Source organism: Cydia pomonella, chromosome 15 (assembly GCF_033807575.1).
Source record: "Cydia pomonella isolate Wapato2018A chromosome 15, ilCydPomo1, whole genome shotgun sequence".
NCBI classification, from domain to species: domain Eukaryota; kingdom Metazoa; phylum Arthropoda; class Insecta; order Lepidoptera; family Tortricidae; genus Cydia; species Cydia pomonella.
Window position 1 is genome coordinate 71990 of NC_084717.1, and position 15231 is coordinate 87220.

General features: G+C 42.7%; 2 protein-coding genes across 4 annotated transcripts in view; one reads left to right on the forward strand and one right to left on the reverse strand.

Annotated features, from left to right (window-relative positions):
* LOC133525480 (acid phosphatase type 7-like) overlaps positions 1–2297 on the reverse strand; it is a 22805-nt gene extending 20508 nt beyond the window's left edge. Inside the window, 1 exon segment of the mRNA XM_061861734.1 lies at positions 2191–2297. The gene's annotated coding sequence lies outside the window, so the exon portion shown is untranslated.
* The window catches only part of LOC133525482 (acid phosphatase type 7), a 19223-nt gene continuing 4698 nt past the window's right edge, over positions 707–15231 (forward strand). The window contains exons 1-7 of one of the 3 annotated variants that reach the window (XM_061861739.1): positions 707–847; positions 3720–3914; positions 6535–6656; positions 7179–7363; positions 9363–9563; positions 10023–10138; positions 11483–11618. In XM_061861739.1, coding sequence (XP_061717723.1) covers positions 736–847; positions 3720–3914; positions 6535–6656; positions 7179–7363; positions 9363–9563; positions 10023–10138; positions 11483–11618 — 1067 coding nt within the window. In that variant the 5' untranslated portion in view covers positions 707–735. Of the gene's footprint in view, positions 848–3719; positions 3915–5530; positions 5973–6534; positions 6657–7178; positions 7364–9362; positions 9564–10022; positions 10139–11482; positions 11619–15231 lie in introns of those variants that run through there. The other 2 variants (XM_061861738.1, XM_061861737.1) reach the window with 2 other exon arrangements.

The window sequence follows — 15231 nt, forward strand, 5'->3', positions numbered from 1 at the left end:
TAATAAAAGTCTCATTACTTTATACCATATTTATGATTAATGGTTCTATTTTGATAATGTTTTGTGTCACCAGAACCTAAAATCGGTCAATTACAAAATGATTTCAGAACGTGCACTGACATCATGTTGACGCCTTTTGAGAGTTGCCATACAAAATACAATATCAGAATTTCTACGTTAAAATAACTTACTGCCGGTCAAAAAACTTTGTCAGTAGAAAATGGCGCCAAATACAAATTTTCTATGGAAAGGGTTATCGCAATGCGCCTTAATTTTATGAAATTTGCCGTTTTTTTTCTACTGACGGAAATGGCTTACCTACAAAAATTTTCTTAACAAATTTAATACTTAATTCCCTTTTAAAGTATAAATTTGAGTGTAAATAATAATTGTTTCAAATAATTTAATTTTATTAATAGAGTTAAAATATTGTTTAGGCATTCACATTTTTTTGAGTTTCTTATGTTTTCTGTATTATGTTCCACAATGCGCTGGTATCCCAGTTCCAGCGTTTGACGTTTGAGTTTGACCTAGCGTTATAAATATTGTATGTTTTGAATCGTTTAATTCGTTTATGCTATCGCGATTATACCTATTGCCCTTGTTTTGCTTTAAGTAATCGGAACCTCAGGATGTGTAGTTTCATTTGATTCGTAACGACACTAGTGCGCGGCCGTTGTTACTTTATTTTTAATAGAAATTTAGCTACAGCGGGTAGTGGTCGAAATTATTGCTATGAAATTATTATTATTTTTCTTGGTCCTGGGCGCCGCTCGGGCGTCGGAAATCGGATATAATTACGACTGTCCGTACTGCCAGCCCGAACAAGTTCACATTGCATTTGGAGGTAATATTTCATTTTTCTCACACAATTTTTTTTATTATTTAACATTTATCACATTTATTAAAAATGTTTTCCAAATCAATGCGCAATTTTACTGTGATCATTAAGAAACATTTTATTGTCAGTCTTCTTCCTGGCGTTATCCCGGCATTTTGCCATTGCTCATGGGAGCCTGGGGTCCGCTTGACAACTAATCCCAAGATTTGGCGTAGGCACTAGTTTTTACGGAAGCGACTGCCATCTGACCTTCCAACTCGGAGGGTAAACTAGGCCTTGTTGGGATTAGTCCGGTTTCCTCACGATGTTTTTCCTTTACACTGAAAAGCGACTGGTAAATATCAAAGGATATTTCGTACATGAGTTCCGAAAAACTCATTGGTACGAGCCAGGGTTTTGAACCCGCGATCTGCGGATTGCAAGTCACACACTCTTACCGCTAGGCCACTAGTGATTCGCAATGCCACACATTTTATTGTCAGTATAGTAGATTATTTAAAATGAAGTATAAGGGGTACTAAAGTAAAAAGTTTTATTTTTATTTTAGTAATACACAAGAATCATTTTCATTCTTAATAACTACTTCGTTCACCTTTAAGCACATAGCCAATAAGGAAAGTTAGAACCAGGTTAGGGCCTATTTAGGTAGCATGAGTCTTGTGTTTGTTCTACAATAAAGCAATAATTATACAGTCTACATCGGAAGTAGCTGAACAAGCCCAGTGTTCAATATGATCTGTACACTATTTCATTATTTAAAACTTGGGCAAGTTTTAACATGAATCTTTTTAGGTGGTGATTAATAATTGAAAGGTATACATTTTCTTAAATGAGAGAGAAGAAATGTTATATCTCTCTTATATTGAATTGAATATTTAAGAGACATACATTTTTAAGCAGGTTGTATCATATTTTGAAGCAGGTTGTGTCATATTTTGAAGCAGGTTGTGTCATATTTTGAAGCAGGTTGTATCATATTTTTACCTTTTTGCCTTTTGTGCTGACAGGTTAAGATTCCATTCAATATCAAAAGCTTGTTTAAATTTAGTAACATTTATTGAATTAATTTTGTTACTGTTCATAAAGTCACTTTCCTTGCTTAGAATCATGATATAATTGCTTTATCAGGTCCTTTTGAGTTGCACTTAGAAAAGCCTCAGTAATGGACTCAACTATGAAAATTATCAATTTTTCTTTTATGCAGTCTCGTAACAATGAGTTGAGTTTTTTAAATTTAGACTTGAGTGCTACCAACACTAGAAATATAGAGTTATTAAAGCAGCTCATACATGCTGTGCTACCTCTAAAATATTTTTTTATAAAATACATTTTTAAGTAAAACTGCTTACATGTTTCTTTGTTATCTATCAGTTGACATAAAAACGACTTCACCCTGGACTAGATTGTAATGAAATACTGCAAAAACATTTCAACAGCATAACTTAAATAATCTGTATGGGTCCATTCAAGTATATTACTGATAAGGAAATAAGTCAATGCTCCACTGAACTGAGTGGTGTGCATCCGATTCTAATCTAATATAAACATGTATTTTATGTAGCCAAATACATAGTAATTTGTTGCTAATACTTTGTTGTAAAATACCCATTACAATTACTTCTTTAATATTTAGTGGTTGATTAGTAACAAGTATATTTAATTATTAATGTCACATTGTAGATAATATGGTTTAGTTTACATAATGTTGGACTATGATTGTCATAATCATAAGTAATTATCTACATGTTTACGATTGACTGTTGATGTGTGGCATGATGCTGTATAATTCAAAGTTAACTACATTAGCAAATATAATTACTTATTGTTTGTGCAACAATCATGTAATTCATCATGTAATAAGGTGTCATGCTCATGTTCTGACAGTTACTCTCTTAAATGATCATAAGTAGACTTTATGCATTTGCAATAAGGTTTAAGAATTGACAATTTATTGGTGTGGGCGATGGCTCATGAGTTTCATGACTAATTCATTATACCTACTGTAAAGGGACTCCTGCCTGACTGACATTTACTTTCTAATTTAAAATATTGTATTGGATGTGAGTCGTACTTACAATTGAAAATGGATGCAATGCATATATACATATTTACCATCTGCTGTTCCCTGTTTGTTTTACTACTTTTGCAGCATTAGGTATGCTTCGTATGAGTTAACATTTTAAACTACAAGGATATTTTAAAATTTGGTATTTATTTGTTGCATTTCACGTACAGTCAGCATCAAAAGTCGCAGATCAAACAACGCTTCAAAAGTACCTACCATTCTTTAACAGCTTAACAAAAAGTTATGGTTCTATAGGTAAAACAAGTGAAACTGTAAGATATACTTTGAAATGTGAATTTAGAGATTTATCTATATTTGGAAAAGTTATCCGAAATGTCAGATGCTTTTGGCGCGTTGTTTCAGCCGCTACTACTGATGCTGACTGTCCCATCAGTCATAAAAGTGCATGGCGACTTTATCAATGAATTCATTCATAATTTCTCCATGCAATTTCGCAGCTCACTGTAAATTACCGGTATTTCATGTACTTAAAAGTATAGATAGGTACCTCTAGTAGGTACACAAGTGGCACATGAACCCGGATGGTTGTGATGGTAGCCCGGGACATTGTGGGCTGAAAATACAGGGACTAGAGAAACTTGCTTAAAATGTTTAACAGAGTATAAGAAGACAATTTGGCAATAGCGTCAGTGAATCATATCTTTGGATCCTTCTATGTTTTAAGAGTTTGGTTTTCTTTATAGCTGCCTTCTGTAGTAACGTTTTCTGCACTTGACAATTATTCATTGATCGTGAATAATTGACTCAAGTACATTACGTTGAACGGCGCAGAACCAAATTTTCTGATTACAGAAAATCCCAACGACATCGTGCTGACATGGACCACGTTCAACGACACCCAGGGCTCCTACGCCACCTACGGGAAGGGGCAGCTGAAGGACCAGGTGTCCGGGTACAGCACCCTGTTCCGAGACGGTGGCAAACAGCGCCGCGAGCTGTACATACACCGCGTCACGCTGCGCGGCCTCGACTATGACACCAGATACGGTACGACACACGCGGGGTGAGATAGCTGAAGGACCAGGTCTACAGCACCCTGTTCCGAGACGGTGGCAAACAGCGCCGCGAGCTGTACATACACCGCGTCACGCTGCGCGGCCTCGACTATGACACCAGATACGGTACAACACACGCGGGGTGAGACAGCTGAAGGACCAGGTCTACAGCACCCTGTTCCGGGACGGCGGCAAGGGGTCGTCCAGAAATCATGTGATCGTTTAGGAGGGGGGGTGGGGGTAATAAAAATATCACGAATGATCACGATTTGGGTCAGAAAAGATATCACGTGTAATTATTTTTCAAAGCGGGAAAAACCGAAACCATATTACTCAAAAATTTAATCAGATCAAATAATCCGCTCTATTTTATATGCGTATTTACCCAATAAAAAACATTAATCGCACCATCTTTAAAACATTCATAATAAAAGCTCGCCTCGCATCGCATCGCATATTTTAGTGATTTTCGTAGCGAGTAGACTCACGGTTTCACAGTTATTCGTGTATCAGCGTTCAATATGTATTTTTATATGATGTCCAAGCTTAGGGATCTGTACTGGGACCATTTAACAGAGTTCAAAAATGGGAAAAGAAGGTGAAAAGAAGTAGTTTCAATCAAACTTTATTTACTTAGGAAAAGAAAACATAATAAAGGCTACTTACCATTAAGAGAATCCATAACCATCATCCAAATCCACAGCGCAGGCTTCGTCAAAAGCATATAGACACTAAACAGAATCCGCAACAAACTTCGTCCAATCTACATTAGTGATAATCCGCCACAGGCTTCGTCATAAATGCAGGTACAACATAAAATCCGCAACAAGCTTTGTCCAAAAACCTAACACTACCTATGCCTCCCCGTTAATCCCCGAGACGACACGTACCCGGCGCAAAAGTTCCAAAAATACTGGCCGCATTACCGCGTTGTACTGCCAATGATATTTGCTGGACCAGGTATGAGCCAGAACGGGGACCCAAACCTCGCTCTCTTAACCGCCGCCCTAGATTTTTAATAAAGGTTTTCGCCTTAGAACACCAGGGTCCACCAATTTCCACTGCAACTGGGACAAAGTCGTAAACTGGTTCCAAGTTCGAGTATTTGCAATGCTTGAGCTTTGCTGCACCCTCCGCCGCAGCCCCCGCTCTCCGCACTGTGTTACTTACTGTGTGTGTGTGTTATTTACTTAGTTATAACTGTTTTTCAATTACCTTTCTAATTATAATAAGTACCTACTATATACATTACTCATGCTTGTTAACCACAATTTAGAACTGTCACAATTTGCGGGAGCTATGAGACGTTTTTTCTCAATAATCCACCATTGCCATCAAAAACTAATGAATACATATAAAACGATGTATTTATATAACCTGTTTTTGAGAGATAGGATCTGGAACATATACGCAATATAGTAGAAACGGCATTAGACTTGCTTAGCGTGTAAGGGTACCCCGCATCATAATTATCACGTGATATTGTGGCAGGGGGGTGGGGGTTGCGTTAAAATCACCAAATATCACCAAGGGGGAGGGGGGGTCAAAAAATAGGCCAAATATGATCACATGATTCAAATTTAGATATTTTTTCATTATCATTTTGTAAATACAGTAGCATTCTGCAAAGTTCAATCTTTTCTTTATAAATATTGTATGTTTTCTTTTAAGTACCTAGTAACTATATATTATTTGCACGCATAACAACTATAGCGATACATATATTTTTAATTATTTTGTATACCATTTTAAATTCTGTACTATGTCATGCATTTATTAATTACCTACCGATGTTTTGAAGTCCCTGTACGCGTGACAGACAAGAAGATGCCTAACACCTTCCCTGTTTCGATTTGTAATTTACTATGTATTCTTTTATTTTCAATGGAACTAAAGGTCTGTTTGTTATCACTTAAGCTTATACATATTAATATGTGACTGTTTGTTTCCTAAAAAAAAAAAAATGATTTCTGGACGACCCCCAAACAGCGCCGCGAGCTGCACATACACCGCGTCACGCTGCCCGGCCTCGACTATGACACCACATACGGTACGATACGGTCATTTCTCGGCCTTATCTAGAATTCTAGAGCTTAGAAATAAAGCTAATCAGTAGCAAGTCACAACATGGCAGCATAAAGAGTCAGGATTAGACGATGGGATGTAGAAATTGAGTGAACTCTGCAAATATTTCTGACACACTTATTGTATGTATTGATTATATAGCTGCCGTTCCCGTGAGGCGGAGGTGAGGAGACTCGAGGGAATCAACCAATAACATCGGTTCTAACCAATGCTATGGATTGATTTCCACACATCTCATGGAAAGGCAGCCTTATTCAAATAGCTTTTCGTTATTATTCATTTATATGTCGGAGGCACTATTTGATGAAGAGGAACAGCTGATGAGGGCCATGAAATGATGGCACATTATACAGTTTTAAGAAGACTGCTTTTTTGCAGAAAATTTTTACTTGATAAGTTTGACGGGGGTGGCGACATTCACCTTGTCAATGTCTGAATTTTTGAATTGAGTTGTGTTATGCGGACGGTTTGACGGTTCTGTTAAAAATGCTTTAACAACAGTATAAACAGTTTACATTTGTTCGCAGTATACAACGTGGGCTCGGACTTCGGCATGTCGGAGCTGTTCTCCTTCCACGTGCCGCCCAAAGGCAACGACATCAAGGTCCGCGCCGCCATCTACGGCGACATGGGCAATAAGAACGCGCACGTGAGTACTGTAGAGACGTGGTGAGTAAAGCCCGGATGACGGAAGAAGAGGACACACATTTTATAAGTCGATGTCGATAAAAAAGCACTATGTACTGGATCACCTTTATGAAATTCAGAAAAGGAAGAAGGAGGAAGGAAGGAAGGGATTTGTTTTTCGAAAAATGATTGCGTTAGAGTGTTCTGGAACAGTTGGAAATAATTAGGTACAACAATAGGGGGATGATTCTTAACGAACAGTTGAATGTTGCGTCATCGCCGTTATTAAGATTTTTTCCATCTCACTCACACTTGCACCGTAGGGGGACTGGTCAAGGTATAAATATGGCCGACCATTCTTGGTGGTGGGTTGTTATATTTTTTTTTTTTTGCGGTAGGAACATTAATTGCATGTAAAAATACGCAAGTAAGTATAACGGGGTAGCACTGATTGACTAGCACGTTATTTTTTCGCGAATTAGCAAAGTAACAACATGTCGTATCCATACAACTTTAAAAACACAAAGTTACCTTATACTTGCAGTCCCTCTCATACCTACAAGAAGAGGCGGAGCGCGGGAACTTCGACCTGATCCTCCACGTGGGCGACTTCGCGTACGACATGCACGACGACGACGCCAGGGTCGGAGACCAGTTCATGCGCCAGATCCAGCCCATCGCCGCCATGGTGCCCTACATGACGTGCCCCGGCAACCACGAGGCCGCCTAGTGAGTACAGCGAGGGTCGGAGACCAGTTCATGCGCCAGATCCAGCCCATCGCCGCCATGGTGCCCTACATGACGTGCCCCGGCAACCACGAGGCCGCCTAGTGAGTACAGCGAGGGTCGGAGACCAGTTCATGCGCCAGATCCAGCCCATCGCCGCCATGGTGCTCTACATGACGTGCCCCGGCAACCACGAGGCCGCCTAGTGAGTACAGCGAGGGTCGGAGACCAGTTCATGCGCCAGATCCAGCCCATCGCCGCCATGGTGCCCTACATGACGTGCCCCGGCAACCACGAGGCCGCCTAGTGAGTACAGCGAGGGTCGGAGACCAGTTCATGCGCCAGATCCAGCCCATCGCCGCCATGGTGCCCTACATGACGTGCCCCGGCAACCACGAGGCCGCCTAGTGAGTACAGCGAGGGTCGGAGACCAGTTCATGCGCCAGATCCAGCCCATCGCCGCCATGGTGCCCTACATGACGTGCCCCGGCAACCACGAGGCCGCCTAGTGAGTACAGCGACGGTCGGAGACCAGTTCATGCGCCAGATCCAGCCCATCGCCGCCATGGTGCCCTACATGACGTGCCCCGGCAACCACGAGGCCGCCTAGTGAGTACAGCGAGGGTCGGAGACCAGTTCATGCGCCAGATCCAGCCCATCGCCGCCATGGTGCCCTACATGACGTGCCCCGGCAACCACGAGGCCGCCTAGTGAGTACAGCGAGGGTCGGAGACCAGTTCATGCGCCAGATCCAGCCCATCGCCGCCATGGTGCCCTACATGACGTGCCCCGGCAACCACGAGGCCGCCTAGTGAGTACAGCGAGGGTCGGAGACCAGTTCATGCGCCAGATCCAGCCCATCGCCGCCATGGTGCCCTACATGACGTGCCCCGGCAACCACGAGGCCGCCTAGTGAGTACAGCGAGGGTCGGAGACCAGTTCATGCGCCAGATCCAGCCCATCGCCGCCATGGTGCCCTACATGACGTGCCCCGGCAACCACGAGGCCGCCTTGTGAGTACAGCGAGGGTCGGAGACAGTTCATGCGCCAGATCCAGCCCATCGCCGCCATGGTGCCCTACATGACGTGCCCCGCCAACCACGAGGCCGCCTAGTGAGTACAGCGAGGGTCGGAGACCAGTTCATGCGCCAGATCCAGCCCATCGCCGCCATGGTGCCCTACATGACGTGCCCCGCCAACCACGAGGCCGCCTAGTGAGTACAGCGAGGGTCGGAGACCAGTTCATGAGCCAGATCCAGCCCATCGCCGCCATGGTGCCCTACATGACGTGCCCCGGCAACCACGAGGCCGCCTAGTGAGTACAGCGAGGGTCGGAGACCAGTTCATGCGCCAGATCCAGCCCATCGCCGCCATGGTGCCTTACATGACGTGCCCCGGCAACCACGAGGCCGCCTAGTGAGTACAGCGAGGGTCGGAGACCAGTTCATGCGCCAGATCCAGCCCATCGCCGCCATGGTGCCCTACATGACGTGCCCCGCCAACCACGAGGCCGCCTAGTGAGTACAGCGAGGGTCGGAGACCAGTTCATGCGCCAGATCCAGCCCATCGCCGCCATGGTGCCCTACATGACGTGCCCCGGCAACCACGAGGCCGCCTAGTGAGTACAGCGAGGGTCGGAGACCAGTTCATGCGCCAGATCCAGCCCATCGCCGCCATGGTGCCCTACATGACGTGCCCCGGCAACCACGAGGCCGCCTAGCGACAGCGAGGGTCGGAGACCAGTTCATGCGCCGCCCTAATAAATTTCCTCACAGTAGGCGTGAAAAGTACTCTGTAATGACTAGGGCGAAAGTGCAATACATAAATAATAATAATTCAGCCTTTGTACGTCCCACTGCTGGGCACAGGCCTCCTCTCATACATAGATTTTTTTCTAGACAGCTTAACTTTGAGGGCCGACCTGCTAGGTTAAACTAACTCGTCCATGTATCGGTCACTTCCGTGACTCTTTCTGTCTAATATGTGTTAAACTTTTCTCCAGCAACTTCAGCAACTACCGCGCGCGCTTCTCGATGCCGGGCGGCACGGAGAGCATGTTCTACAGCTTCGACCTGGGGCCCGTGCACGTCGTGGCCATCTCCACCGAGTACTACTACTTCCTGCAGTGGGGCGCGCGCATGCTGTTCGAGCAGTTCGCCTGGCTCCAGCAAGACTTGGCAAAGGCTAATGAACCTAAAAACAGGTATAACCACCCTAAAAGCAAGTGCACCATCGAGTTGCCGCACGCATGCGCCCGCGCGCCGCAGCGCCCCACGAACAGTCTGCGAGGGCACCCGGCCCCGGCCCGAGGGCACCCGGCCCCGGACGGAGGGCACCCGGCCCCGGCCCGAGGGCGCCCGGCCCCGGCCCGAGGGCACTCGCCGCCGCTCTGCGCTCCGCGAAGAGGGCCGTTCGCCTGCTAGACCGCGCATTCCCGAAATGTCGTATGGATAAATATTTTATTAGATCGCAGTTTCCCTTCTGATCCTTGTAGTCGTGTTTCTCAGGCTCATCAAACCCGATGTTGCCAGGCTGGAAAGTGGTGCCGTAACCCCCACCGGCTTTTGAATTTCCCAGTATATTTTTCATTTCTCATACATTCGTCGTCGAATAATCACATCTTTTTTTACAAATCAGACTAGATAAATGTTTTCTGTTCCAGAGCCGAGCGTCCGTGGATCGTGCTGATGGGCCACCGGCCGATGTACTGCAGCAACTCCGACGACATCGACTGCAGCTTCGAGTACACGAGGCGAGGGATCCCCTTCATCGGGATGAGTGAGTCCAACATGAACCTTACTGTATGGAAATAAGGTGCACTGTACTGCAGCAATTCCGACGACATTTATTTATTTATTTATTTCAAATAACAAATTGCACCTTACAGCTAATGCCAAAGCGGCACAAATTGGAACACATTAACAACATAAAGCATTAACATTATAAAGCAATAACACATGAGCAGCTAAGACACAGGAATTCATACCGGTATAGTACTCTCAGGCATCTCTCTTTCTAATATCCTCTTGCATTCCATTATCACTCGCCCCATCGCACTCACAAACAAATCGCACTGTCATGCGGCTGCGCCTCGAGCAGGGAGTCGAGCAGTGCGACCTTCGCAACTGTAAGGAGTCATACCCCAGTTGACCCTGTAAGAACAAGGTCGGGTACATGTAAGGATAATAGACGTATATCCTCTTGTACAAAGCCCTTAGGTACATTTTCTGGACCTGTTCCAACATAAGAATATATTTATTCTCATGCGGACTCCAGACTATAGAATTCGTCTCCAGCAAACTCCGGACGAGTGCACCATAGAGCACGCGAGTGGCGTAAACGCTCAGGGACCCAGAATTACGCAAAACGAATCCGAGCCTCTTGTACGCCGCATCAGTCACTGCCTGAACATGATCGCGAAATGAGAGTACAGGGTCGAAGAGCACACCCAGGTCACGGACGCGGGCCGACCGCGCTATACAAACATCACCGACGGTATACTCGTACTCAATAGGACCACGCGATCGCGAAAAGGTCATCATCTCGCACTTACTCGAGTTAAAATGTAATTTGTTTTTGAGGCTCCAACGGTAGACCGCGTCGACATCTACATAGCTTCGAGTTCACGAGGCGAGGGAGCCCCTTCATCGGGCTGAGTGAGTTAGCTGGGCATAAGGTCCAACATCGACAGCTTCGAGTAAATCCGCCGACTCATCGTGGGCGTAAGAGAGTTCTAACAATACCAGCCTTATGACGTCGACTGCGGCTTTAATTTTATACATTTCGATTGCTAGAACTTTGATGAGCCTGATTTACGCACCCCATTACATTTTTGTTACTGTTTGAATTCAAAAGGGAATATAAGGAATAAATCGTCCCTCATAAAGTACATCTTTGCACATCAGAATGCTGTTTTAAGTTATTGATGTTTTAAGCTGTGCAATTACTTTTAAGTTAGTTAAGTGTTTTTTTTTTTTGCGCAAAAAATAAATATGTACATAAATAGCACCTGTTCTCGAGTTAGATACAGGAACTTTATCATCTGACTGTGTCTTGTTACACACAGCGCGCACAACGTAGTAGATCCAACAAGATGTCTTAAGTATGAATAAACATTTTTAGGTCTGGAACCCCTTCTGAAGCAGTACGGTGTGGACGTGGTGATCTGGGCGCACGAACATTCGTACGAGCGCTCGTGGCCGCTCTACGACGGCAAGGTCTACAACGGGTCCCTTGAGCACCCCTATACCAATCCTGGGTAAGTTTGAAGCAGGGACCTTTAAACCACGGCCTTGAATTTGTACTTTTGGCCCGTGGATAAGAAGTGGGAGGGCAGAAAATAATATCTTTAACCTGATATGTATATGTGTTGGTCATAATGGTGGCGAAGTCACAAGCTTTTAGCCGTCCCAATTACACGCACGGACACAAAAAGTCGCCAGCTGTGCGGGCTCTAAGGCTGTTGAACTCCCGTCTGTCGTGGGCACCAGATTGTGATATGTTTGCAAGTCGATGGACGGCTGTGTATCGGATGTGTCTGCGGTATTGCGAGGTGATGGACGAAAGTTGATTGTGATCTGTTTTTCCTATTGTGTAATCCTATTTTATAATCTGAATTGTACAATGCTTTGGTTCCGACTGTAATGCTGTATATTATGTTTCAAATAAATAAATAAATAATATATGATCATCCGTTCCATTAAAAAACATCAACATTATGTATGGCGAAATATATGAAACCGCAGATTTTTTTGCTGTTTCCGGGACGGCCTTATACTTAGTCAAAGTTTTTCAGTGTGACCTACGTATTCACGTCTCACAAGGTGGCCTTTGCAATACAGCAGAATTCTTTGAAGAATCCACAACAAAGACACATGTCCAAACGTAAAAAAGTTATCTTTGCAAAAAGGTTTCCGTATTGTAACAGTGTGGACGATGGTACGCGGTCGCCAATAATAGTTGTCTTGATAATTTCAACCAGTGGAGTAAGACGGAGTATATTATCTATCTGGGAATGTTATATTTAATTTTTTGATGTAAACGCGGTTTTGATCAGGCACCATTTAAAATCATTGCGTACTTTTTGCAGATTTCAAAAATACTATTTTTTAAAATAATAAAATAAAATTAAAATATTTTGTAATTTAAGGAGAAAAAAGGCTTAATAATAATAATAAGAACAAAAATAAATAATGGAAATAATAATAATAATTCTTTAAAAATACTTCCTACCTTTGGAAGTCAATAAAGCTTACTTTTTGGATATTTTATATTTCTTTAAATTGCGTCAGAATAAAATAATTAACAAGACTAATAAATAATTTTCCGAGTATACCTAAAGGTTTCAAAAAGTTAAACAAGTTTCTGGTAGTTTCTGAAATTTTTACCAAGAAAATATTGTTGGAAACATTGCGATTGCAAAACAATGACTGTTTTTACGATTATTCAATTTATTTTCGGTATTAAAACGGTGTACTGGATGCTGATAATTATATATATTAAATAAGTAAGTCTAAATTATTGTAACATATAAATATTTTTATAACCATTTAGCTATTTGACGCCTTTTCTTTTTGATGTAGTAATTTATGTTATGAATGTTATAATTCTGTTTACTTATTGTATTGTATTTTCCTTTCACATACTGTTGCTTTCACTTGTAATGCATGCTATATATTATGTTTATTTAATTTACATTCCATTACTTCGCATTTCAGCAGTATTATCTAAATGGGAAAGGCGTTCAAAACTATATCATTATACATATTTTTTAGTGAATGAGAGCGAGTGCAGATTCATTGGAACCCCTCGTCCGTTTAGCATTATTTAGTGTGTATTTGTTGTTGAGTACTTGTGGGTGGCGCGCGCGTCATGTACCTACTAATAATGTCGGGTCGCTTGCAGCGCGCCCGTGCACGTGGTGACGGGCTCGGCCGGCTGCCAGGAGAACCACAGCGAGTTCAACGGTGAGTTTCTTACTTATTTTTATATACTAAGTTATTGTTATCGCGGTGTCGGTAGGGCTACTATACCCCGTGCTAGTTAGCTTGTCAAATAGCCAACATTGACGCCCGCTACTACGAAGCTTTTTTTGAATAAGGATACGTTTTTTTTGTTCCCCGTAATAAGCATTTTTTTTGTTGTCTTATCGTTTATCGGTGGTAGAAGGCGTTTTGGAATAAAGAGATCGTAAATATTTTTCACTTTAGTGCCATTTTATGTGTTTAAGTAAAATGTTACAGTAGGTCAATTTATGATCGAATGAATGACTTCTTCAATAGAACATTGTTATATAATGTGTTTATAAACATACGGTGGAGCCGTTAACCGCGCATTGTACGGTACGTTTTATCGAGAAATCACCCCCTATATCGCGCGCGGTTTTAGTTAACAATACACAAAAGATTAGCCACTAGGGGCCAGCTACATAGCTAACGACTATACACGGTCGTTACGAGACGTCCCGAGCGCCCCGCGCGCCCCCGCCGCGCGCCCGAGCGAGCGGCGGCCGGCCGTGGCGTCGCTGGGACTAAAATTTTATTTAGGTGTTATTGTTTCCTGTGCAGCGGTGAGCTCTCGGCTCACAAAACTTATCGCCCTTTCACTGACAATCACTCCTGGTTGTAGGTACTTTTTTTATTGATACCGATGAGAAAACATTAGATAATTCAACGACTACCTTTTTAGACATTGCGACAGTTTAACACTGCCACAAAAATCTGACTTCGGAATGATAGAATAGAGTATTGAACTGCAAAACTAAATTAATTACTTAAAAGCAGAATAAATCGCTACACATACTTATTTATTTTATGTCGGAATATGGATCCGGACATAACGCATTAAATGTTATTTATTTTAAAATTACCTAGAATTTATTCAGCTATTAAATATCTAATCGATCAGCTAAACGAAAGAGAATTTGAAACGGAAGTGGATTGTCAAAGAAAATTTTATAGCATCAGTAAATTTACTGCAATCTTTCGACATATAATTAAAACTTTTAGAACGCCATTTGACTTTGATCCTTATTCTTTCACCGATATGTGTTAAATACCAAAAAGTGATTCCATCTTACCGGGTATCGGCTAAAGGTTGTGGCGCCATGGCGCTAGAAACGGCGTTTGATCTATTAAATGACGCCACTTTTTGATATAAGGATCAAAATCAAATGGCGTTCTAAAAGTTTTAATCATGTGTCGAAAGGTGGCAGTAAATTTACTGTGGCTACAAAGTTTTCTTTGATACCTCTATTGCAAATTCTCTTTGGCTGAACTAACATTTTTAAACAAAATGATCTTAGCTACATAATTATTTTTCAATCTTGTATGAATAGTTCCTAGAAATATATATATATCGCATGTGGTTGTAGCCACGCGGCCGCCGTGGTCGGCGTTCCGCACGGAGGCGTACGGCTACACGCGCCTGCGCGCCGCGCGCGCCGAGCTGCACTTCGAGCAGGTAGCTATACTTCACTTGCGAACTCCAATTAATGCTGAAAAATTTAAGGTTCCACCTCGGAATAACAGAAAGCTGTACAATGTTTGATACGTAACTTGTAGCAAATTTTATGCTCTTCAATTCTTACCTAGACGAAAACAACATTGGATCTATAGAAACGTTGATATCCGCAAAAAAAAAAACTGTTTATGACATTTGACCTTAAATAACTTCAGACGCGCACACGATCCATGCGTAGGGTTTTGAGAGAACCTTTAGAACGCTCCAATACAATAAAGATGTAAACGACTTTCCAGCTTTGTATCTCTCTCTCCGAGGTCGATATCCTTTTTGAGCTTAAGGTGACTGGGCAAAATACCGTATCTATTTCTTGGCCAAGAAAATGTAAAACCATCGATGTCATTCAATTA